Source organism: Oncorhynchus keta, chromosome 4, assembly GCF_023373465.1.
Source record: "Oncorhynchus keta strain PuntledgeMale-10-30-2019 chromosome 4, Oket_V2, whole genome shotgun sequence".
Classification (NCBI taxonomy): Eukaryota; Metazoa; Chordata; class Actinopteri; order Salmoniformes; family Salmonidae; genus Oncorhynchus; species Oncorhynchus keta.
This window is the reverse complement of record NC_068424.1, coordinates 77,624,348-77,648,837: the sequence shown is the minus strand read 5'-3', so window position 1 is coordinate 77,648,837 and position 24,490 is coordinate 77,624,348. Positions and strand designations below refer to the sequence as shown.

Genomic DNA, 24,490 nt, shown 5'->3' with positions numbered 1-24,490 from the left:
TAAAACCTGCTCCGGCTACCACCCAGTTACTCAACCCTGCACCTTAGAGGCTGCTCCCCTATATACTTTAATAAACACACTGCTTTACTCATTCCATGTTTACACTGTATTCTATTCCGCTGTATTTTAGTCTACTCCGACATTGCTCGTACTAATATTTATATATTCCATAATTTAACTTTTTTATTTGTGTGTATTGTGAATTGTTAGATTCTACTGCACTGTTGGAGCTAGGAACGCAAGCGTTTCCCTACACCCGCAATAGCATCTGCTAAATGTGTGCGACCAATCCAATTTAATTTGAAAAGAAGGCCTGCCTATTCATCCCGTTAAACATTCAGCGTTCCTCAATCTGTAATCGAGGTTTCCAGCAAGAACTCCGCCCGCCTCTTCCTCGTGTCTGCAGCTGCGTCAGTCATATGACAGAGGTTCCTGCTTTCTTAAACAAAGTATTTTAAAGCGGAAAGGCGGATGCGGTAAGTTGATCAATGCGTTTGTTTTTAATTTACTTAATGCACAAAGTAAGACGCTAGTACAAACGTCATCAGCGGCCGATTTTGGATATGCATGATATCGTTTTCAAGTACAGTGGATTCAACATTTGCATTTAATTCAAAGAGCTCTTCAATGCATTTTCGTATAGTTTGATTTGGTCTACTTCCCCCGTTAATTCGGGTAGGGATACTTTAGTACGTCTTCCTGCTGCAAGTCTTCATTTTATGGGTCTAAAGTCTGCTTGTTTTGGTGGAGAACAAATATTGCTTCAAGATCTGTTCCTTCTGATACAATAACATCTGTAACAAGTTTGGCTGTGATTTTAAAGCTTTTAATTTAGGACCATGAAGCTGATCATCCTGAATGATTATGACCAAGTTGGTGAGTGGGCTGCCAAGTACATCAGGAATAAAATCCTTTGCTTCAACCCTGGACCAGACAGATTCTTCATTCTAGGACTCCCCACAGGTAAGCGATCTGTTGATTCTACAGGGCACGCCTTCCTTTCCATTCCATCGCCTTCCTTTCCATTGTACAGGCAATGGTGCAATCATAATAATCATACTTCAAATGTGTCTACATAAAGACATTAACATAGATGTATTTGACGTGTAAAACGATAGGTATTTTGTTGAAAATAACTAATTTCTCCCCAATGTACACCCCAGGAGGTACTCCTCTGGGATGCTATAAGAAGCTGATTGAGTTTTATAAGAAAGGAGAGATCTCTTTCAAGTATGTCAAAACGTTCAACATGGACGAGTATGTGGGTACGCTTCACCTTTACAATACTTCTCTATTTCACCTATTTCTACACCATACAGTATCAACATTCTTCACAGCATGAGAAGCCATACAAAACTGTGATTACTGCTTTTAAAATCATGCAGGTATTCCTAGGGATCATCCAGAGAGCTACCATTCCTTCATGTGGAATAATCTCTTCAAGCACATTGACATCAAATCGGAGAACACCCATATTCTGGATGGCAACGCTGCCAACCTTGTAGAGGAGTGTGATTCCTTTGAGGAGAAGATCAAAGCAGCTGGAGGAATTGACCTCTTTGTTGGAGGTCAGTAGGGAGGGAGGGAGGGAGGCAGGGAGGCAGGGAGGGAGGGAGGGAGGGAGGCAGGTAGGGAGGGAGGATATTGATACGATGGTATTAAGTATATTTATTATATTTACTCTGTTATACAGTGCATTCGGAAAGTATTCAGGCCCCTTGACTTTTTCCAAATGTTACTTTACAGCCTTATTCTAAAATTGATTAAATCATTTTTTTCTCTCATCAATTTAAACACAATACCCCATAATGAAAAATCATATATATATATAATATAGATATATACATATGTATATCTTATTTACATAAGTTTTCAGACCCTTTGACATGAGACTCTAAATTGAGCTCAAATGAATCCTGTTTCCATTGATCGTCCTTGAGATGTTTCTGCAACTCGATTGGAGTCCACTTATGGTAAAATCAATTGCTTGGATATGATTTGGAAAGGCACACACCTGTCTATATAAGGTCCCACAGTCGACAGTGCATGGGATAGCAAAAACCAAGGCATACTAAAATTTATAAAAACGTTTTTTTGCTTTGTCATTATGGGGTATTGTGTGTAGATTAGAGGTAAAAAATATATATATATATATTTTAGAATAAATCCGTAATGTAACAAAGAGTGGAAAAGGTTAAGGGGTCTGAATACTTCCCGAATGCACTGTAAGGTCCCACAGTTGACAGTGCATGTCATAGCAAAATCTAAGCCATGAGGTCGAAGGAATTGTCCTGAGAGCTCCGAGACAGGATTGTGTCGAGGCACAGATCTGGGGAAGCGTACCAAAAAATGTCTGCAGCATTGAAGGTCCCAGCGAACAAAGTGGCCTCCATCATTCTTAAATGGAAGAAGTTTGGAACCACCAAGACTCTTCCTATAGCTGGTTGCCCAGCCAAACTAAATAATCAGGGGAGAAGGGCCTTGGTCAGGGAGGTGACCACGAACTCAATGGTCACTCTGACAGAGATCCAGAGTTCCTCTGTGGAGATGGGAGATCCTTACAGAAGGACAACCATCTCTACAGCACTCCACCAATCAGACTTTTATGGTAGAGTGGCCAGACGGAAGCCACTCCTCAGTAAAAGGCACATGGCAGCCCACTTGGAGTTTGCCAAAAGGCACCTAAAGACTCTCAGACCATGAGAAACAAGATTCTCTGGACGGATGAAACCAAGATGGAACTCTTTAGTCTGAATGCTAAGCGCCACGTCTGGAGGAATCCTGGCATCATCTCTATGGTGTAGCACGGTGGTGGCAGCATCATGCTGTGGGGATGTTTTTCAGCAGCAGAGACTGGGAGACTAGTCAGAATCGAGGGAAAGATGAACGGAGCAAAGTACAGCGAGATCCTTGATGAAAACCTTCTCCAGAGCACTCAGGACCTCAGACTGGGGAGAAAGTTCACCTTCCAACAGGACAACGACCCTAAGCACACAGCCAAGACAACGCAGGAGTGGCTTCGGGACAAGTCTCTGAATATCCTTGAGTGGCCCAGCCAGACCCTGCATTTGAACCCGATCTAACGTCTCTGGAGAGACCTGAAAATAGCTGTGATTGGACACTCCCCATCCAACATGACAGAGCTTGGGAGGGTCTGCAGAGAGGAATGGGAAAAACTCCTCAAATACAGGTGTGCCAAGCTTGTATTGTCATACCCAATAAGACTCGAGGTTGTAATCACTGCCAAAGGTGCTTCAACAAAGTCCTGAGTAAAGGGTCTGAATACTTATGTATTAAGGGTCATTATGTAAAAAATACACACCACAAGCACAAACCAGTTCAGAAAACAACAGACTTTGAAACGTCAATACCAAAATCCAATAAATGTAACCCACCCTGTCTTTTAGGTATTGGACCGGATGGCCACATTGCCTTCAACGAGCCAGGCTCCAGTCTATTGTCCAGGACCAGAGTGAAGACCCTGGCTCAGGACACCATCCTGGCCAACGCACGCTTCTTTGACGGAGATCTGTCTAAAGTACCCACCATGGCTCTGACTGTGGGAGTGGCCACTGTCATGGACGCCAGAGAGGTTAAGAGCTGATTTCAAGATGTCTGTCTCTGCTTTATGTTTCTGGTCTGTCTTCTCTTGTAACTCATCTTTTCATGGACAACTGGTCCCTTTACAGCTCCTATACTTATTAAATTATTATATAATGAGGCTGTTACACATTGCCTTATGATGTCATTTTACTGCTTCTTTGTTGTAACAATGTAATACTAGTCTATAAGAATGTAATGACAATGTATAACCATGTAATAACAGTTTATAGGATGCTGATGATGATAATTTCTCCTTAATGTCTCCAGGTCATGATTCTCATCACGGGAGTACACAAAGCGTTTGCCCTGTACAAGGCCATAGAGGAAGGGGTGAACCACATGTGGACGGTGTCGGCCTTTCAGCAGCACCCTCAGACTGTGTTTGTGTGTGACGAGGATGCTACCCTGGAACTGAGGGTTAAAACTGTCAAGTACTTCCAAGGTGAGCGTCTACTTCCTTACTAAAGGACTTGGTCCTCACAGTTCATTCCATGATTGTGCTGCGTGCTTGGCTTTATGAACAAGTGCTTCATCAGTTTTCAAATTCATTGTGTTTTGTTTTATTATTGGCCCGGGAGGAATACATTATTTTCTTCAATTAAAAACAGAATTGTGAATGAAGTGGAAATCTAACTCACTTGACCTATTGTTATTTCTCCTACAGGGATGATGCATGTGCACAACAAGTTGGTGGATCCACTGCCTCCCAAAGAAGACGAGGGCGTTGTAAAAACATCCGGAAACCTGCAATAACCAGGATGCCGGACCCTCCAGGTTATGACAGTGGCCACGGGTGGAGGATCAACTGTGTGTGTTGTACTGTGTTTTACTTAAAGTTACATTTTATGTAACATAATAGTATGCCTACTTGTAGTAGGCTACATTTGATTATGTAATCCATTTATCTTTGATTAAAAAAAAACAGTTTTCTTAGTTCCATTGTTAAATTCGATACAAAACTTGACTTTGAATGTAATTATTTGAATGTGTTATTGTAATAAAAATAACTCTGAGAATGACTCCGATTATTTGTTATAGCTGGGTACGTGGTGTTTTCATTATGCTGACGGTTCGGCGGGGTCACGTGACAGTGCAAGGGGCGGAACAACACACCAGACCTGGAAGGAAGGGGAGATGGCGGAGCTGTGCTACTTTCAATCTTAGCGTATCAATATTAGATTCAGCTCACAGTTTGCCAAACAAGTGATCATTCTCAAACACTCAACGTCCATCCAGGAATGGCCGAGCAAATCAGCAAAGTTAGATATCAGGAGGTAAGTTTTTATTTTTTTATTATAACCAATCAAATTCGCTTACGGCTCAACTAGCCAGCATTGGAAAACGAAACGTCGTTGTGACTTTGGGCCCAGTTTTTCTAACGTTGTAGCTCATTTGTGTCTTCAACGTTTTAACTTGACAGTTACGGTTCACACGGTCGCTTGCTACCTCGTTTATGGTGGTTAAGTGTAGTTAGCTAGTTAGTATGACTCATTTAACTAACTACAGGGGGACGGGCCACAAGCCCATTTGTTTTGACGACCTAACTGTTGACATGTCCCACCCTAATAGGCCGTGGACAGGCTAATCCGTGGAAAATAGTGTTGCCGCTAACATAGCTAAATACCTACCAGTATCTAGTTTAACTATAGATAGTATCTAGTTTAACTAGATACCTAGCTGGCTACCTTAATCATAGTAGTGATAATAAAATCTATCAAGATTGCACAACAACACGTTACTCGCAGGCCAAGATTCGTTGATAGGTGTCGACAACCAATCTGCGACTAATGCCACAGAGGTATACCACAAAGCAGGATCAATTAGTTAGCCAGCTAACTCGCCTAAATATTCTTAAATAAGATTGTTTCGAGACCAGCTTGAAATGGGCACGGTCTAATTGATTCAACAACCAAAAACGTATCCAGTGCCTTCAGAAAGTATTCACACCCCTTAATTTCCCCCCACATTTTCTTGTCAATGATCTACACAAAATACTTGCAACATTTGTAATTTTTTAAATAATAATTAGATTATTATTCAACCCCCTGAGTCAATACATGTTATATTCACCTTTGGCAGTGAGTACAGCTGTGAGTCTTTCTAGGTGAGTCTCTAAGACCTTTCCACATCTGGATTGTACAATATTTGACCATTTACTATTTTTTTAATTCTTCAAGCTCAAATTGGTTCTTGATCATTGCGAGACAGCCATTTTCAAGTCTTGCCATATATTTACTAGCAGATTCAAAACTGTCAAATAGACAACCTGGTAACATTCAATGTTGTCATGTTAATAAGCAACTCCAGTGTATATTTGGCCATGTGTTTTTGGTTATTGTCCTACAGAAAAGTGAATTTGTCTCCAAGGGTTTGTTGGAAAGCAGACTGAAACAGGTTTTCCTCTAGGATTTTGCTTAGCTCTACTCTGTTTCTTTTTATCATAAAACACACCCTATTTCTTGCTGATGACAAGCATACCCATAACATGATGTAGCCACCACCATGCTTGAAAATACGATAATTGTATGTGTGAGGCACAGAAATGAGGTAGTCCTTCAAATATCATGTTTAGGGTTGCACATTTTAGGGAATATTCAGAGGTAGAAACTTTGTGGGAATTAACAGAAATATATGTAAATTAATATTAATGCCATTTAAATTGAGATGTTTTTTTGCATTGGATATTCTTTCCATATCTTATGGAGACAGAAACCTAAACATTTTACCTCGTCATAAGTAGACTGCAAATTATTAAATTATTCCAATAGAAAAAGAAAATCATTTCAGTTACGAATTGAACATGAATGAAATGAGTTGACTCTTTACACTGGGTGATTTCACTGAACAACAAAAGAAAGGGAATATTGAATGATCCTCAATGATCCATCGCATCTCCCAAAAATGTTTTCAACATACATCTGTAAAACGGAAGTCTAGAAACTAAAGCTTTGGTGGGCTTCCCCTCAGGCTTCCATGTCTTGTCCCTGGACCTCCTCAATGTCCACCTCATCTTCACTGTCACTTTCTGACCTTGTTGAGGATGGCTTGTCAGGCTCAAAAAGCCTCAAATTTGAATGGATGGCCAAAATAAATTCAACCCTTATATTGGTCAGCCTGTGGCGTGCTTTGGTGTGTGTGTGTGTGTGTGTTCCCAAACAAGGACTGGAGAATGATGGAGGCAACAGGGGAAAGAGTCTCAGATCCACAAAGTCCCTTCTACCAGGTGGCTGATGAGATATGTTGGCACGACTGCCATATTGCATCTCCATGCCAAAGCCCTTGCTTGGAAACGTACTTCGCCAGACTGCCAAGAACCTTGCCCTCATCCAGGCTAAGGTGGCGAGACACGGTAGTGATGACACCACAGGCCTTGTTGATCTCTGCACCAGACAGGATGCTGTTGCCAGCATACTTGGGGTCCAACATATACTCCGTATGGGCTTCAGGCAGAAGTCTTCACACTTTTTGATGTATTTCAGAACTACAATTTCCTCTGTTTGGAGCAACAGTGAAGTTGGCAGGGCAGTACGGATTTCTTCTCTTACATCTGCAAGCAGAGTCTGAACATCAGACAGGATGGCATTGTCTCCCTCAATCCATGCAATGGCTACTGCTATAGGTTCCAGGAGTTTCAGGATGCTTACCACTCTCTCCCAAAATACATCATCCAGGAGGATCCTCTTGATGGGGCTGTCCATATCGGTAGACTGTGATATGGCCATTTCTTGGAGAGACTCCTTCCCCTCCAGCAGACTGTCAAACATGATGACAACACCACCCCAACGGGTGTTGCTGGGAAGCTTCAATGTGGTGCTCTTATTCTTCTCACTTTGCTTGGTGAGGTAGATTGCTGCTGATTACCCTTCATATATCTGACCATTTTCCTTGGCTCTCTTGTAGAATGTATCCATTGTTTTCAGTGCCATGATGTCCTTGAGGAGCAGATTCAATGCATGGGCAGCACAGCCAATGGGTGTGATGTGAGGGTAGGACTCCTCCACTTTAGACCAAGCAGCCTTCATGTTCTTAGCATTGTCTGTCACCAGTGCAAATACCTTCTGTGATCCAAGGTCATTGATGGCTGCCTTCAGCTCATCTGCAATGTAGAGACCAGTGTGTCTGTCTCTTGTCTGTGTTATTTTAGAGTACTGGTTGAGGGGTGGAGATGATGTAGTTAATTATTCCTTGCCCATAAACATTCGACCACACCTCAGAGATGATTACAATACAGTCTGCTGTCGCTATGATTTGCTTGACCTTCACTTGAACTCTGTTGAACTCTGCATCCAGCAAACAGCAAATGAGTAGATAAAGCATGTCTGGTTGGAGGGGTGTATGCTGGGCGAAAAACATTCAAATTCCTTCCAATACACATTGCCTGTGAGCATCAGAGGTGAACCAGTTGCATACACAGCTCGAACAGGACATTCATCAGCATTTCTCTTGACTACGTTCCTACATTGAGTAAAAAATAACTTCTGATTCCGGGAGGACCATGAGCTGTTGCTATCGATTAGGTGTCTGATTCATCATTTTCACCTCGAATAGAAGTAGAGGGACTTTTGTCAGAGGTTGCTTGTTGTGAGCGCTGAGGGAACTTTATGCACTTGGCCAGATGATTATGCATCTTTGTTGCATTCTTCACATATGATTTGGAACAGTATTTGCAAATGTATACAGCTTTTCCTTCTATATTAGCTGCAGTGAAATGTCTCCACATATCGGAAAGTTTTCCTGTCAAGATTAGAAAATAAATGGTAAAAAAATAAAAAATACAACTCCATGTACAGATAAATAGTTAAGCTGTTAGATTAAACAACTCCTTTGTAAGATCATTTAAAAAAAATGATGAAACATGTATGGAAACAGGTGAATTAACACTACTCAGTTAGCAGGCTCAAGCCATGTAAAACCCACATGGTAACCATTTCTGCTAGTTAGTTTTTGCTAAGTTAGAAATTATTTAAACACACTTTGTTGTTGGCTACTATTTACTATTTAACAAAAAATCATGTATGTCATATAAAATATATTCAGCCCACCCAGTATTGTAATCAAAACTTACCAGAAAGCATGTAGTCCTTGGCTCAGACAGTGTAGTAGTGTGGGCTCAATAGCATCTCATTAGTGTGCAAGATCATGAGAATCAGCTGTACATGTGATGGAAGAATGCACTGTGCATGTAGAGGGATGCAATTCCATTGAATTGGAGATAGTTTAACCAAAATATGCCACAAGACCTAGAATTGCCTTATGTGTATCCCACGTTTGTCTGACGGCCAGAATAGTGCATCATCAGCATCATCCCACTGTGTGTGTGTGTGTGTTGCATCCAGCTGGTGAATGAGGAGGAGCCAGCAGCAGCTCAACCCCCTCAGGAGGAGCCAGCAGCTGTCCTGGATGCCCCTCCCCCCTACAGCAGCATCTCAGCTGCCAACGCGGGTAATTGGCCTCTGTCCATCCATAGCACTACACACCGTAACTGGCAATATATATAATACTCATCTCAATAATACTCATCTCATATGGGGTTGAGGACGGATTAAGATGCAAGTCAGGAATGTAATATTGTAATATAGTTATTCTAGTGCTGAAAAGAAAAGGCTACAGTGTAAACCTGGTGTTTTAGTGAGCTCCCAACATTCACCTTGTTACTAGCCAACCGTAATGTTCTGCGTCACGTATTCTGCAGCGTTCTTCGACTACAAGGAGGATGCAGGCAGGTTCCCCAACCCCCCGTCCTACAACGTGGCTACCACACTGCCCTCCTATGATGAAGCAGAGAGGACCAAAGCGGAGACCGGTGTCCCTCTGGTCCCTGGCAGAGTCGTGGTATGTCTGTCTGTCCTCCTTTCACAGCAGTTTTCATTCATTCATTGTTCAGGCATTGATAACTCCAGATTCACTAGTATTTATCATTGTGAGAGCCTGCATCCTAAATAAACACATTTTGACCATCATCTTTGGAAGGTGTCTGACAACCAAAACATACATTTCCTTTTTCTCCTGTCAGGAGGATGAATTTGACGATGCTGACCAGCTGCGCATAGGGAATGATGGCATCTTTATGCTCACCTTCTTCAGTAAGTCTTCTCTCTGTTTCCTGTACAGTGTAGTTGTTGTTCTGGACAGACAATGTATGTCTGCATCTCGTGGGGTCATGGGTACACTAAACAAAGTGTCATAGGCCAAGCCAGGGACTGTCATAAACCGAGCCAGGGACTGTCATAAGCCAAGCCAGGGACTGTCATAAACCATGTCATAAGCCAAGCCAGGGACTGTCATAAGCCAAGCCAGGGACTGTCATAAGCCAAGCCGGGGACTGTCATAAGCCAAGCCGGGGACTGTCATAAGCCAAGCCGGGGACTGTCATAAGCCAAGCCGGGGACTGTCATAAGCCAAGCCGGGGACTGTCATAAGCCAAGCCGGGGACTGTCATAAGCCAAGCCGGGGACTGTCATAAGCCATGCCAGGGACTGTCATAAGCCATGCCAGGGACTGTCATAAGCCATGCCAGGGACTGTCATAAGCCATGCCAGGGACTGTCATAAGCCATGCCAGGGACTGTCATAAGCCATGCCAGGGACTGTCATAAGCCATGCCAGGGACTGTCATAAGCCATGCCAGGGACTGTCATAAACCATGCCAGGGACTGTCATAAGCCATGCCAGGGACTGTCATAAGCCATGCCAGGGACTGTCATAAGCCATGCCAGGGACTGTCATAAGCCATGCCAGGGACTGTCATAAGCCATGCCAGGGACCGTCCTAAGCCAAGCCAGGGACCGTCCTAAACCAAGCCAGGGACTGTCATAAACCAAGCCAGGGACTGTCATAAACCATGCCAGGGACTGTCATAAATCATGCCAGGGACTGTCATAAACCATGCCAGGGACTGTCATAAACCAAGCCAGGGACTGTCATAAGCCAAGCCAGGGACTGTCATAAGCCAAGCCAGGGACTGTCATAAGCCAAGCCAGGGACTGTCATAAGCCAAGCCAGGGACTGTCATAAACCAAGCCAGGGACTGTCATAAACCAAGCCAGGGACTGTCATAAACCAAGCCAGGGACTGTCATAAGCCAAGCCAGGGACTGTCATAAACCATGCCAGGGACTGTCATAAACCATGCCAGGGACTGTCATAAGCCAAGCCAGGGACTGTCATAAGCCAAGCCAGGGACTGTCATAAGCCAAGCCAGGGACTGTCATAAACCATGCCAGGGACTGTCATAAACCATGCCAGGGACTGTCATAAACCATGCCAGGGACTGTCATAAACCATGCCAGGGACTGTCATAAACCATGCCAGGGACTGTCATAAACCATGCCAGGCACTGTCATAAACCATGCCAGGGACTGTCATAAACCAAGCCAGGGACTGTCATAAGCCAAGCCAGGGACTGTCATAAGCCAAGCCAGGGACTGTCATAAGCCAAGCCAGGGACTGTCATAAACCAAGCCAGGGACTGTCATAAACCAAGCCAGGGACTGTCATAAACCAAGCCAGGGACTGTCATAAACCAAGCCAGGGACTGTCATAAACCATGCCAGGGACTGTCATAAACCAAGCCAGGGACTGTCATAAACCAAGCCAGGGACTGTCATAAACCAAGCCAGGGACTGTCATAAACCAAGCCAGGGACTGTCATAAACCAAGCCAGGGACTGTCATAAACCAAGCCAGGGACTGTCATAAACCAAGCCAGGGACTGTCATAAACCAAGCCAGGGACTGTCATAAACCATGCCAGGGACTGTCATAAACCATGCCAGGGACTGTCATAAACCATGCCAGGGACTGTCATAAACCAAGCCAGGGACTGTCATAAACCATGCCAGGGACTGTCATAAACCAAGCCAGGGACTGTCATAAACCATGCCAGGGACTGTCATAAACCATGCCAGGGACTGTCATAAACCATGCCAGGGACTGTCATAAACCATGCCAGGGACTGTCATAAACCAAGCCAGGGACTGTCATAAGCCAAGCCAGGGACTGTCATAAACCAAGCCAGGGACTGTCATAAACCAAGCCAGGGACTGTCATAAACCAAGCCAGGGACTGTCATAAACCATGCCAGGGACTGTCATAAACCATGCCAGGGACTGTCATAAACCATGCCAGGGACTGTCATAAACCAAGCCAGGGACTGTCATAAACCATGCCAGGGACTGTCATAAACCAAGCCAGGGACTGTCATAAACCAAGCCAGGGACTGTCATAAGCCAAGCCAGGGACTGTCATAAACCAAGCCAGGGACTGTCATAAACCAAGCCAGGGACTGTCATAAACCAAGCCAGGGACTGTCATAAACCAAGCCAGGGACTGTCATAAACCAAGCCAGGGACTGTCATAAACCATGCCAGGGACTGTCATAAACCATGCCAGGGACTGTCATAAACCATGCCAGGGACTGTCATAAACCATGCCAGGGACTGTCATAAACCAAGCCAGGGACTGTCATAAACCAAGCCAGGGACTGTCATAAACCAAGCCAGGGACTGTCATAAACCAAGCCGGGGACTGTCATAAACCAAGCCGGGGACTGTCATAAGCCAAGCCAGGGACTGTCATAAGCCAAGCCAGGGACTGTCATAAGCCAAGCCAGGGACTGTCATAAGCCAAGCCAGGGACTGTCATAAGCCAAGCCAGGGACTGTCATAAGCCAAGCCAGGGACTGTCATAAGCCATGCCAGGGACTGTCATAAGCCATGCCAGGGACTGTCATAAGCCAAGCCAGGGACTGTCATAAACCAAGCCAGGGACTGTCATAAACCAAGCCAGGGACTGTCATAAACCAAGCCAGGGACTGTCATAAACCAAGCCAGGGACTGTCATAAACCATGCCAGGGACTGTCATAAACCAAGCCAGGGACTGTCATAAGCCATGCCAGGGACTGTCATAAACCATGCCAGGGACTGTCATAAGCCAAGCCAGGGACTGTCATAAGCCAAGCCAGGGACTGTCATAAGCCATGCCAGGGACTGTCATAAACCATGCCAGGGACTGTCATAAACCATGCCAGGGACTGTCATAAACCATGCCAGGGACTGTCATAAACCATGCCAGGGACTGTCATAAACCATGCCAGGGACTGTCATAAACCATGCCAGGGACTGTCATAAACCATGCCAGGGACTGTCATAAGCCAAGCCAGGGACTGTCATAAGCCAAGCCGGGGACTGTCATAAGCCAAGCCAGGGACTGTCATAAGCCAAGCCAGGGACTGTCATAAACCAAGCCAGGGACTGTCATAAACCAAGCCAGGGACTGTCATAAACCAAGCCAGGGACTGTCATAAACCAAGCCAGGGACTGTCATAAACCAAGCCAGGGACTGTCATAAACCAAGCCAGGGACTGTCATAAACCATGCCAGGGACTGTCATAAACCATGCCAGGGACTGTCATAAACCAAGCCAGGGACTGTCATAAACCAAGCCAGGGACTGTCATAAACCAAGCCAGGGACTGTCATAAACCAAGCCAGGGACTGTCATAAACCAAGCCAGGGACTGTCATAAACCAAGCCAGGGACTGTCATAAACCAAGCCAGGGACTGTCATAAACCAAGCCAGGGACTGTCATAAACCAAGCCAGGGACTGTCATAAACCAAGCCAGGGACTGTCATAAACCAAGCCAGGGACTGTCATAAGCCAAGCCGGGGACTGTCATAAGCCAAGCCGGGGACTGTCATAAGCCAAGCCGGGGACTGTCATAAGCCAAGCCGGGGACTGTCATAAGCCAAGCCGGGGACTGTCATAAGCCAAGCCGGGGACTGTCATAAGCCAAGCCAGGGACTGTCATAAGCCAAGCCAGGGACTGTCATAAGCCAAGCCAGGGACTGTCATAAACCAAGCCAGGGACTGTCATAAACCAAGCCAGGGACTGTCATAAACCAAGCCAGGGACTGTCATAAACCATGCCAGGGACTGTCATAAACCAAGCCAGGGACTGTCATAAACCAAGCCAGGGACTGTCATAAACCATGCCAGGGACTGTCATAAGCCATGCCAGGGACTGTCATAAACCAAGCCAGGGACTGTCATAAGCCAAGCCAGGAACTGTCATAAGCCAAGCCAGGGACTGTCATAAACCATGCCAGGGACTGTCATAAACCATGCCAGGGACTGTCATAAACCATGCCAGGGACTGTCATAAACCATGCCAGGGACTGTCATAAACCATGCCAGGGACTGTCATAAACCATGCCAGGGACTGTCATAAACCATGCCAGGGACTGTCATAAACCAAGCCAGGGACTGTCATAAGCCAAGCCAGGGACTGTCATAAGCCAAGCCAGGGACTGTCATAAACCAAGCCAGGGACTGTCATAAACCAAGCCAGGGACTGTCATAAACCAAGCCAGGGACTGTCATAAACCAAGCCAGGGACTGTCATAAACCAAGCCAGGGACTGTCATAAACCAAGCCAGGGACTGTCATAAACCATGCCAGGGACTGTCATAAACCATGCCAGGGACTGTCATAAACCAAGCCAGGGACTGTCATAAACCAAGCCAGGGACTGTCATAAACCAAGCCAGGGACTGTCATAAACCAAGCCAGGGACTGTCATAAACCAAGCCAGGGACTGTCATAAACCAAGCCAGGGACTGTCATAAACCAAGCCAGGGACTGTCATAAACCAAGCCAGGGACTGTCATAAACCAAGCCAGGGACTGTCATAAACCATGCCAGGGACTGTCATAAACCATGCCAGGGACTGTCATAAACCAAGCCAGGGACTGTCATAAACCATGCCAGGGACTGTCATAAACCAAGCCAGGGACTGTCATAAACCATGCCAGGGACTGTCATAAACCATGCCAGGGACTGTCATAAACCATGCCAGGGACTGTCATAAACCATGCCAGGGACTGTCATAAACCATGCCAGGGACTGTCATAAACCATGCCAGGGACTGTCATAAACCATGCCAGGGACTGTCATAAGCCAAGCCAGGGACTGTCATAAACCAAGCCAGGGACTGTCATAAGCCAAGCCAGGGTCTGTCATAAACCAAGCCAGGGACTGTCATAAACCAAGCCAGGGACTGTCATAAACCAAGCCAGGGACTGTCATAAACCATGCCAGGGACTGTCATAAACCATGCCAGGGACTGTCATAAACCATGCCAGGGACTGTCATAAACCATGCCAGGGACTGTCATAAACCATGCCAGGGACTGTCATAAACCAAGCCAGGGACTGTCATAAACCATGCCAGGGACTGTCATAAACCAAGCCAGGGACTGTCATAAACCAAGCCAGGGACTGTCATAAGCCAAGCCAGGGACTGTCATAAACCAAGCCAGGGACTGTCATAAACCAAGCCAGGGACTGTCATAAACCAAGCCAGGGACTGTCATAAACCAAGCCAGGGACTGTCATAAACCATGCCAGGGACTGTCATAAACCATGCCAGGGACTGTCATAAACCATGCCAGGGACTGTCATAAACCAAGCCAGGGACTGTCATAAACCAAGCCAGGGACTGTCATAAACCAAGCCAGGGACTGTCATAAACCAAGCCAGGGACTGTCATAAACCAAGCCAGGGACTGTCATAAGCCAAGCCAGGGACTGTCATAAGCCAAGCCAGGGACTGTCATAAGCCAAGCCAGGGACTGTCATAAGCCAAGCCAGGGACTGTCATAAGCCATGCCAGGGACTGTCATAAGCCATGCCAGGGACTGTCATAAGCCATGCCAGGGACCGTCCTAAGCCAAGCCAGGGACCGTCCTAAACCAAGCCAGGGACTGTCATAAACCAAGCCGGGGACTGTCATAAACCAAGCCGGGGACTGTCATAAGCCAAGCCGGGGACTGTCATAAGCCAAGCCGGGTACTGTCATAAGCCAAGCCGGGGACTGTCATAAACCATGCCAGGGACTGTCATAAACCATGCCAGGGACTGTCATAAACCATGCCAGGGACTGTCATAAACCATGCCAGGGACTGTCATAAACCATGCCAGGGACTGTCATAAACCATGCCAGGGACTGTCAAAAACCATGCCAGGGACTGTCATAAACCATGCCAGGGACTGTCATAAACCATGCCAGGGACTGTCATAAACCATGCCAGGGACTGTCATAAGCCATGCCAGGGACTGTCATAAACCAGCCAGGGACTGTCATAAACCGAGCCAGGGACTGTCATAAACCGAGCCAGGGACTGTCATAAACCGAGCCAGGGACTGTCATAAACCGAGCCAGGGACTGTCATAAACCGAGCCAGGGACTGTCATAAACCATGCCAGGGACTGTCATAAACCATGCCAGGGACTGTCATAAACCATGCCAGGGACTGTCATAAACCATGCCAGGGACTGTCATAAACCATGCCAGGGACTGTCATAAACCATGCCAGGGACTGTCATAAACCATGCCAGGGACTGTCATAAACCATGCCAGGGACTGTCATAAACCAAGCCAGGGACTGTCATAAGCCAAGCCAGGGACTGTCATAAGCCAAGCCAGGGACTGTCATAAGGCAAGCCAGGGACTGTCATAAGGCAAGCCAGGGACTGTCATAAATCAAGCCAGGGACTGTCATAAGCCAAGCCAGGAACTGTCATAAGCCAAGCCAGGAACTGTCATAAGCCAAGCCAGGGACTGTCATAAACCAAGCCAGGGACTGTCATAAACCAAGCCAGGGACTGTCATAAACCAAGCCAGGGACCGTCATAAACCAAGCCAGGGACCGTCATAAGCCAAGCCAGGGACCGTCATAAACCAAGCCAGGGACCGTCCTGAGCCAAGCCAGGGACCGTCCTGAGCCATGCCAGGGACCGTCCTGAGCCATGCCAGGGACCTGTCCTGAGCCATGCCAGGGACCCGTCCTGAGCCATGCCAGGGACCCGTCCTGAGCCATGCCAGGGACCCGTCCTGAGCCATGCCAGGGACCCGTCCTGAGCCATGCCAGGGACCCGTCCTGAGCCATGCCAGGGACCCGTCCTGAGCCATGCCAGGGACCCGTCCTGAGCCATGCCAGGGACCCGTCCTGAGCCATGCCAGGGACCCGTCCTGAGCCATGCCAGGGACCCGTCCTGAGCCATGCCAGGGACCCGTCCTGAGCCATGCCAGGGACCCGTCCTGAGCCATGCCAGGGACCCGTCCTGAGCCATGCCAGGGACCGTCCTGATCCATGCCAGGGACCGTCCTGATCCATGCCAGGGACCGTCCTGAGCCATGCCAGGGACCGTCCTGAGCCAAGCCAGGGACTTGTCCAACCGGTTCATAAGGTGGAATTTTGTGCAATTAGAAAAGCTGTTGTATAATCTTTCACAAAGCATCATGGTCTATGTGTGGTGAACGACAAGCATGTTAACTGATGAGCCTCTTCTTATTGGTGACCTTTGATTAATTGATTGATTGGTTAAGTAAGGGTAAGTAATCCTTCTCACCCCCCTTCTCCCAAAAAGATTTAGATGCAAGTGGCTGTTCCACTGGATGTCATAAGGTGAATGCACCAATTTGTAAGTCGCTCTGGATAAGAGCGTCTGCTAAATGACTTAAATGTAAATGTTAAATGTTAATTGTCCTCTCTTCTCTCCAGTGGCATTCCTGTTCAACTGGATCGGTTTCTTCCTGTCCTTCTGTCTGACCACTTCTGCAGCCGGCCGCTACGGCGCCATCTCTGGGTTTGGCCTGTCTCTCATCAAATGGGTTCTCATAGTCCGGGTAAGATCAACACACATCGCCTCGTTTGTTCTTTACAACACTGGTCCTGCAGTACTACGGGGAGTTCAGGCTTTTGTTCCAGCCCAGCCCTAAATGCTTTGGAATGCTACTGTGTGTACGACTGGTCCTCCTAATGTTGTTTTACTGTCTTTTGAACGTTTCCAGTTTTCCACCTATTTCCCCGGCTACTTTGATGGTCAGTACTGGTTGTGGTGGGTGTTCCTGGCTTTGGGTAGGTGAAGCTTAAGTCTGAGCTCTTATTTGGAAGAATGAATTCATGTGTATGAAATGTGTGAAAGATGATCACGGAACGGATGCTGTTGTCTTTTTGTGACTCTCCAGGCTTCATGCTGTTCGTCAGAGGGTTCGTCAACTACTCCCGGGTTCGCAAAATGGCCGACCCTACTTACGCCACACTGCCCCGAACGAGAGTCCTGTTCATCTACTGAAGGTGAAGGGGCCCTAATTCACACAACTTTCCTGTGTTACAGCAGAATACGACCTTATCAAATCATAAGCCTGGTCCTCTATTAAGAAATACAAGTATTAGTAATCTATCAAATCATATAGATTTTCTCCACTCACTAGTTTCCTTCCAATGTAGTCTGGTTACCTGTAAATATACCATAAACAAACACGGTCCATAGTAAACCAGCCTTTCTCTACAGAGATGCTGATCTCCACCATTAACTTATCTGCTGTTTACTTTTCACAGCCGGTTTTTGAATAAACAAAACGTTCCTGAATCTGGATAGAGAATCTTGGTTGTTTTGAAAAGCATCATACCGACAAAACAGCAAAAGTCTAAAACCAAACTACTCAGATAAGCATCACGACATGGCAGGATGGAGGAAAAAAAACCCACAATCTTGATGACTACAACTCTTGTAACATTCAGGAATTAAATACACCAATTGTTTTATTTTATTTTGAAAAATGTAATTAATGGATAATGATAGTATGTACTCATTAGTGGCAAATGTTTAGTGCTATTTTACATTTTTCAGTCTGTAATGTATGTGTAATGCCTTATATCATTTGATGGTAGTGTACTAGCATGCATCTGCACCTCAAGGGATCAGTCTTATTTCACTAATGCTTTATTCAAAGCCCACTGGTGTAATGCATTATAAGCACTTGTCATAAGCACTTGTACCACCTTTATGTTCATAGTAGTGACCAGCTCATAGTAATCATGAGATGGGGGGAATATTCACGTATGGTTTTACAATTTCTGAGTTTGTAATAAAAACATTGGCGTTTTATACATGCTTATCACAAGTAATAATGCGCTATGCCTGTTGGCTTCATCTATGAAGCGTTGACCTTATTTCTGGCCAGTAGAGGGCAGAGTTCTTTGCTAAAAAATTGTCATGAATTATTCCTATAAGACATAATCCTACCTTTTTATATGCACACCTACCTCAAACACAAGGTATCCTATGTGCACATCTTGAGGTAAAGATTTTTGTCCAGAGTGTTTTTTTGTTGTACAAGTCATACAGTTTTGTGTAGAGAGGAGAAAAATAACCATTACATATGGAAAAACTATGATGCTGTCAGAGAATGTAAGCAGGTGCACTTTTTTAGAAACAAAACTAATAAAACGCCAGGGAGTTCAACAATACACGACCAAATGGTAGTACCTGTAGTTATTCAGTGAGTATAGAGCTTTCATAGGGGTGATATGGCAACTTATGACTGGTCTATGACCGTACTAATTTGATTTAGGAAGAAGACGAGCAATTGTACTCGTCGATCTTTCTCTTTAGGAAATTGTTGGCATATTGTTAACTGTAAATGATCTCAAACATGCTCTGTTGCATCCCCCTGTATGCCAGCCAGTCTGTTTTTAACCAGTTGTTTAGATTTCTTGCTTAGCCCTTAATGTGGACTGGTACAGCACAGCTACAATCCAAACCCAGTCCTTAGACACACATCTCTCTGATCCTCTGTGTGAAATAGTACAGCTGCATCCTTGGGATTCTATTATGAGATATTGTTTTAAACTGTAAAAAAGCTTCATGTCTAATAAATGTCACTTTCAAAAGCAAGATTGATCTCTGTTCCAGGTTTTGTGTGCAGGCTTTGCCAGAGATTTAAGGCTTATTGTGCTCAAGGTGTCAGTGCTGTTGTGCAGCACTGACACCTTGTGGTTGAAAGACAAGGACGACACCAACTGCAACAGGTCCCATAGGTTTAAAAATATATGGTTTTCAATGTACAGTATTTGATATATTTTCCATCAGCTTTCTATAACAATTGCCTGGTGAGAGACACTACTCATATTTCCATATATAGGCTACATATCATTGGTGTTGTCATGATTCAATATTACATTTAAATATATGCCATCTGGCAGACACTTATCTAAAAAAGAATGACAGTAATGTGTGCATACATTTTAAAGTACGGCTGGTCCCAGGAATCGAACCCACTATCCTGGCGTTGCAAACACCCTGCTCTACCAACTGAGCTACAGAGGACCACAGTGGACAACAGTCATCAACAAAGATATACATTCTAGATGTCTAGTTAGCAGCATAAAGTAGATTGCAGTTATAGTGTGGAGTGGAATGCTTAATTTGGTTGAGTTTTAGCATGATTCTACCAGTCAGATGTCCATCACATAGCTTATAATAGTTTATACAGGTGACAGCATCTATAACAGGTCGGCGAAAGTGCTGCTGCTGTTATAACCTGCAACACAAGCTTCAGTACTTAGTTAACATGTAAAATACTGTTTGATTAGCATGTCTGTTTGCCTGCAATTTCCCACTGAGCACCTTGGAATGGATGTGTCTGAAATGGCACCCTATTCCCAATACAGTGTACTACATTTGGCCATTTCAGATCCACCCCTGGCCTTACACCCTTCACTCCCCTGTGCCCTCCAACCGCCGTGGCAAGAAGAAGATGGCCTTCTGCCCTATGTGGGTTCTGGAGCCTAGTTTGGGTTTCCCGTTCTTCTTCAGTCCCACGTACCAACTCCCGTCTTGGTACTTCTGGGCCTGGTAGGTGTTGTAGTGGTTCACCTCAATCTTCTCCAGGAAATAACACTGATCAGTTACTATGGACTATATGGGAGAGACAGAAAGCCAGATAGTCAGTCATCACAAACATATGCTGATCGTTGATTAGATTACCTGTGGGTGGTCAAAGGCTATAGGTAATCCAAAAACAGATTGGTAAGGTTCTGGGGGTGGGCTCCTGAGTGGTGCAGTGGTCTAAGGTACTGCATCTCAGTGCAAGAGGTGTCACTACAGTCCCTGGTTTGAATCCAGGCTATATCACATCTGGCTGTGATTCCCATTCGGCGGAGCACAACTGGCCCAGCAATCATCCGGGTTTGGCCGGGGTAGGCAGTCATTGTAAATAAGAATTTGTTCTTAACTGACTTGCCTAGTTAAATAAAGGTTACATTTTAAAAGGCTATAGGTAGTCCTAAACAGTTTGAATGAATAATTATTTGAAGGATAATAATTGTAAATGTTTCCTGTCACGATCCTAAATGAATGTGTTGACACCAATGTTAAAACAGCACTGTTTCTGTGACGTATGGCTAGGTTAGTTAGGGAGGGTGAAGAGGTCATCATGACAACAGGGTCATACAGACAGTTTAATACTCACTGAACTGTAGAGCTTTCCTTCACTGCTCATGGCCAAGTAGCGTCCTGCCTCTGTCCCCTGGATGACAACCACACCACGGTCCACAGATTTCACCCGCAGGACCGCTAAGGCAAGGAACGGGTACAAGGCAACGTCAGATTGACAATGACAGAGCCCCCCACACACAGGAGGACAAACTAACAAAATAAGTTCAAGACAAGCATTCCAACCACGCTTAAAAATAAAATTCCACACGATAACAAATAGACACAAACTAGAAGGACAAACCGAAATTAAATGACATAGACAAACATGCTGGAATTTGGTTACTATTTCAAACACGGGTTAGCTACCTTTGTTATCGTCGAGATTTGTTATCATGTCATTGTGCAACATTCAGAGACTTTGCTTTGAGAAAACGTTCATCTCAATAGCCTCAGTATGAATGCTAGATGTTATGCAACTGGGAGCGTTTACTAACTGTAACGTATTACTTATAACATTGTCTGCAAATCTGCAAGAGTATTTCTGAAGTGTTCTCTGTCAGCATATTTTCAGACAGCGCATAAACAGCTGTGTTGTTACAGTCTAAATATATTCCACACATTCCGATCACGATAGAGATCGGCTTTCAGTCATTCACACCCACACTGTCCTTGATATTGAGCCATACAATTATTATGGAAAATTCTTAGTGTGGGAGACTGATGATTATCTTTACTGAAGTTTAACAGCCTGGAAATGTCCATTATTTTAGGTCGATTGTGAACTTTTGCAAACGATTACAGCATGCATCAACACAAATGTATTACAGTTGAATATAAAGTTAATTATGCAGATAAATACAAACTTCTTGATTGGATGAACAATTCAATAAACTAAATAATAGCCGAATTAATAAGATGTTTGTATTATTTACATATAGTAGTATTTTTGTTCATTTGATAAACAAAATCCACTGAAATATTATAGTATTTCTGTTTTTACTGTGAATGTCATTCTCGTCCCTCTTGCCTTCCACGGTTCCATCCGGGAGAATCTGCAGATGATGTCCGCCATTCATGCAGTATAGGCGGGTCAGCTTTTTATTGTCGAGCAGGTTACTTCCGAATCTCTCATTATCCTGCCCCACCGGTAAAAACGTTATTTCTGCATCCGTCATTTTTGAAAAAAGCTCTCCATTAAAATAGCAACGGTGGATCAGACCACCTGACAATAACCACTTGATGCGCGCTCTGCGGCAATAACGAAAACAACCCGTTAGTAAAATCGCCGTTTGATGGCAAACGGGAACATTTTTGGACTTTATAGTCACCCGTAGAAACAACAATGATCTGTGGTCACGCGCGTTTTGGTCGCGGGGGAGCTGAGCACTGACCACCAAAGAGGGCGCGTACATGTAGCCTACATTTTTTCGCACCCAGGATGTGGAGGATTAAAATGAGAAACACACTATTAGGATACAACAGTGACACCTGTTACACATACACCTGCTGGCAGTTCCTGTTATCTTGAACCAGGGCCTGTAAACTATTCATGAAGCATCAGAGTAAGAGTGCTGATCTAGGATCAGGTCCCTCCTGTCCCTATTATGTTATTCATTATGATCTCTCAAGACAAAGGAGATGATTGTGGACTGCAGGAAGAAGAGGACCGAGCACGCCACTATTCGACGGGGCTGCAGTGGAGCAGGTTGAGAGCTTCCTTGGTGTCCACATCATCAACAAACGAACATGGCCCAAGCACAACATGACAGTCGTAAAGCGAGCACGACAAAACCTATTCCCCCTCAGGAGACTGAAAAGATTTGGCATTGGTCCTCAGATCCTCAAAAGGTTCTACAGCTGCACCATCGAGAGCATCCTGACTGGTTGCATCACTGCCTGGTATGGCAACTGCTCGGCCTCCGACTGCAAGGCACTACAGAGGGTAGTGTGTACGGCCCAGTACATCACTGGGGCTAAGCTTCCTGCTATCCAAGACCTCTATACCAGGCGGTGCTGGGGAAGGCCCGAAAAATTGTCATAAACTCCAGCCACCCTAGTCATAGACTGTGCTCTCTTCTACCACACTGTAAGCGGTACCGGAGTGACAAGTCTAGGTCCAAGAGGCTTCTAAACAGCTTCTACCCCCAAGCCATAAGATTCCTGAACATCTAATCAAATGGCTACCCAGACTATTTACATTGCCCCCCCTCCACACCACCGCCACTCTCTGTTGTCATCTATGTGTAGTCACTTTAACTCTACCTACATTGACATACTACCACAACTAACCGGTGCCCCCGCACATTGACTCTGTACCGGCACTCCCCTGTATATATTGTTATATTTTTACTGCTGCTCTTTAATTACTTGTTACTTTTATCTCTTATTTTTATCCATATTTTTTGAAACTGCACTGTTGGTTAGGGGTTCGTAAGTAAGCATTTCACTGTAAGGTCTACACCTGTTGTATTCGGAGCATGTGACTAAAAAAAATATATTTGAAAAGGCTAAACTGATCCGAGATTACCATTCCTGCTGTTAGAGAATACAGGCTCTCGCCTCTTTATCCAAAGAGATTTGAATCACAATGAGACTAATCTGAGCAAATAAATGAATGTTTCATTCAAACCTATTCTAACAAGAGAAACCATGGCTACAAGGTAAAATGATCCAATCCAGTTCACAGGAATCCTTGGGGGCCTCATCTTTCACAATAATAAATAATACTTAATTGAACAGAACCCTTAAACAAAGTAATACAACAAAGACTATACACCCTTACAAAGTACATTTAGGACAACATTGGTAAGAAAAAGTAATTTGGAAACCAGTAAGTAAGTAGGATACACATTCCTGTCGTGTCGTTGACTATCATTAAATGTGAAGACTGTATATTATCAAATCAATTCTCTGTGTAATTTAATTACGCGATTAAACTAATCATGTAACTTTAATTAATTAGGAAGTCTGGGCACCACGGGAACATGTTGTTCAGAGTGTCAATTTCCTGATATTTTCATATCTCATCAAAGCAGCCACTTATTAATTAATTTTACCTCATATGTCTCATTACTGAACGTCGCAAACCCTTGGATATCTGCAGGAACCCTAACATAGAATCATGAATCAGCGATATACAAATTGGCTTAATTATTTATTCACTGACTAACTTAATCAATCACAGAATGAAATAAACACACACTAGGTCATACGTTGGTTACTACATGATACAAAGAAAAAGTTGCTAGCATACAAAACCAATATGACAGCTTGGTAGACAAAGGAAAGGGGTGAGGCAGTTCAAGAACGGGAAATTCAAGAGTGGATTCACTACATAAATAGAAATTGCTAATATTTTGAATACGAAAATCCGCTCATTTGAAAATAAATTGCGGTTTTACATATTTACGAGTCTCTGCCGTTGTCGTCCCTCTCTGTGATGGCCAGTCCATCTGCTGGATAGTCAGTTGACAGAGAGTCTCTGGTTTGTCCACTAGAGATCACAGGGGGCATGGCCAATGACTAGTTAAAACTTTATATCTAAACAAGTATCAATTAGATATTTTATACCACATTCAGATGAAAACCCAATAATTGAGAAGTGTACACA

At 44.7% G+C, this 24,490-nt stretch overlaps 3 protein-coding genes across 5 annotated transcripts; 2 read left to right on the top strand and 1 right to left on the bottom strand.

Moving 5' to 3' along the window:
• Positions 1-129: 129 nt before the first annotated feature.
• Positions 130-4,622, top strand: LOC118381676 (glucosamine-6-phosphate isomerase 1-like). 2 transcript variants are annotated; one of them, XM_035768587.1, is made up of 7 exons: positions 130-476; positions 824-963; positions 1,164-1,265; positions 1,386-1,568; positions 3,408-3,592; positions 3,871-4,045; positions 4,268-4,622. In XM_035768587.1, exons 2-7 carry the CDS (start codon positions 840-842, stop codon positions 4,354-4,356), a joined length of 858 nt encoding a protein of 285 aa, XP_035624480.1. In that variant the 5' UTR covers positions 130-476; positions 824-839; the 3' UTR covers positions 4,357-4,622. The 2 variants fall into 2 exon arrangements, with proteins under 2 accessions (XP_035624480.1, XP_035624486.1); XM_035768593.1 differs by lacking the exon at positions 130-476 and adding an exon at positions 504-675.
• Positions 4,623-4,693: 71 nt separating this feature from the next.
• Positions 4,694-19,338, top strand: LOC118381600 (NEDD4 family-interacting protein 1-like). The gene is made up of 8 exons (XM_035768527.2): positions 4,694-4,877; positions 8,940-9,045; positions 9,296-9,435; positions 9,617-9,686; positions 17,160-17,284; positions 17,450-17,516; positions 17,627-17,735; positions 18,000-19,338. The coding sequence occupies exons 1-7, from the start codon at positions 4,842-4,844 to the stop codon at positions 17,731-17,733; spliced, it is 651 nt and encodes a 216-aa protein (XP_035624420.1). The 5' UTR covers positions 4,694-4,841; the 3' UTR covers positions 17,734-17,735; positions 18,000-19,338.
• Positions 19,339-19,467: 129 nt separating this feature from the next.
• On the bottom strand, positions 19,468-22,722 carry LOC118381612 (putative fibroblast growth factor 1). 2 transcript variants are annotated; one of them, XM_035768540.2, is made up of 3 exons: positions 21,908-22,722; positions 20,915-21,018; positions 19,468-20,361 (listed from the first exon to the last, which is right to left on the bottom strand). In XM_035768540.2, the coding sequence occupies exons 1-3, from the start codon at positions 22,290-22,292 to the stop codon at positions 20,161-20,163; spliced, it is 690 nt and encodes a 229-aa protein (XP_035624433.2). In that variant the 5' UTR covers positions 22,293-22,722; the 3' UTR covers positions 19,468-20,160. The 2 variants fall into 2 exon arrangements, with proteins under 2 accessions (XP_035624433.2, XP_035624427.2); XM_035768534.2 differs by having other exon boundaries at positions 21,881-22,396.
• Between the last annotated feature and the right edge of the window lie 1,768 nt (positions 22,723-24,490).

Excerpts from the sequence above, each read along its gene's own strand:
- LOC118381676 (XM_035768587.1), top strand. The coding sequence starts at position 840 with ATGAAGCTGATCATCCTGAATGATTATGACCAAGTTGGTGAGTGGGCT. Across the intron at positions 964-1,163 it reads CATTCTAGGACTCCCCACAG|GAGGTACTCCTCTGGGATGC; the intron begins GTAAGCGATCTG and ends TGTACACCCCAG. Across the intron at positions 1,569-3,407 it reads AATTGACCTCTTTGTTGGAG|GTATTGGACCGGATGGCCAC; the intron begins GTCAGTAGGGAG and ends CCTGTCTTTTAG.
- LOC118381600 (XM_035768527.2), top strand. The coding sequence starts at position 4,842 with ATGGCCGAGCAAATCAGCAAAGTTAGATATCAGGAG. Across the intron at positions 9,687-17,159 it reads CTTTATGCTCACCTTCTTCA|TGGCATTCCTGTTCAACTGG; the intron begins GTAAGTCTTCTC and ends TCTTCTCTCCAG. Across the intron at positions 17,285-17,449 it reads AATGGGTTCTCATAGTCCGG|TTTTCCACCTATTTCCCCGG; the intron begins GTAAGATCAACA and ends GAACGTTTCCAG.
- LOC118381612 (XM_035768534.2), bottom strand. The coding sequence starts at position 22,292 with ATGTACGCGCCCTCTTTGGTGGTCAGTGCTCAGCTCCCCCGCGACCAA. Across the intron at positions 21,019-21,880 it reads GGACGAGAATGACATTCACA|CGGTCCTGCGGGTGAAATCT; the intron begins GTAAAAACAGAA and ends TCCTTGCCTTAG. Across the intron at positions 20,362-20,914 it reads AAGGAAAGCTCTACAGTTCA|TCCATAGTAACTGATCAGTG; the intron begins GTGAGTATTAAA and ends TCTCCCATATAG.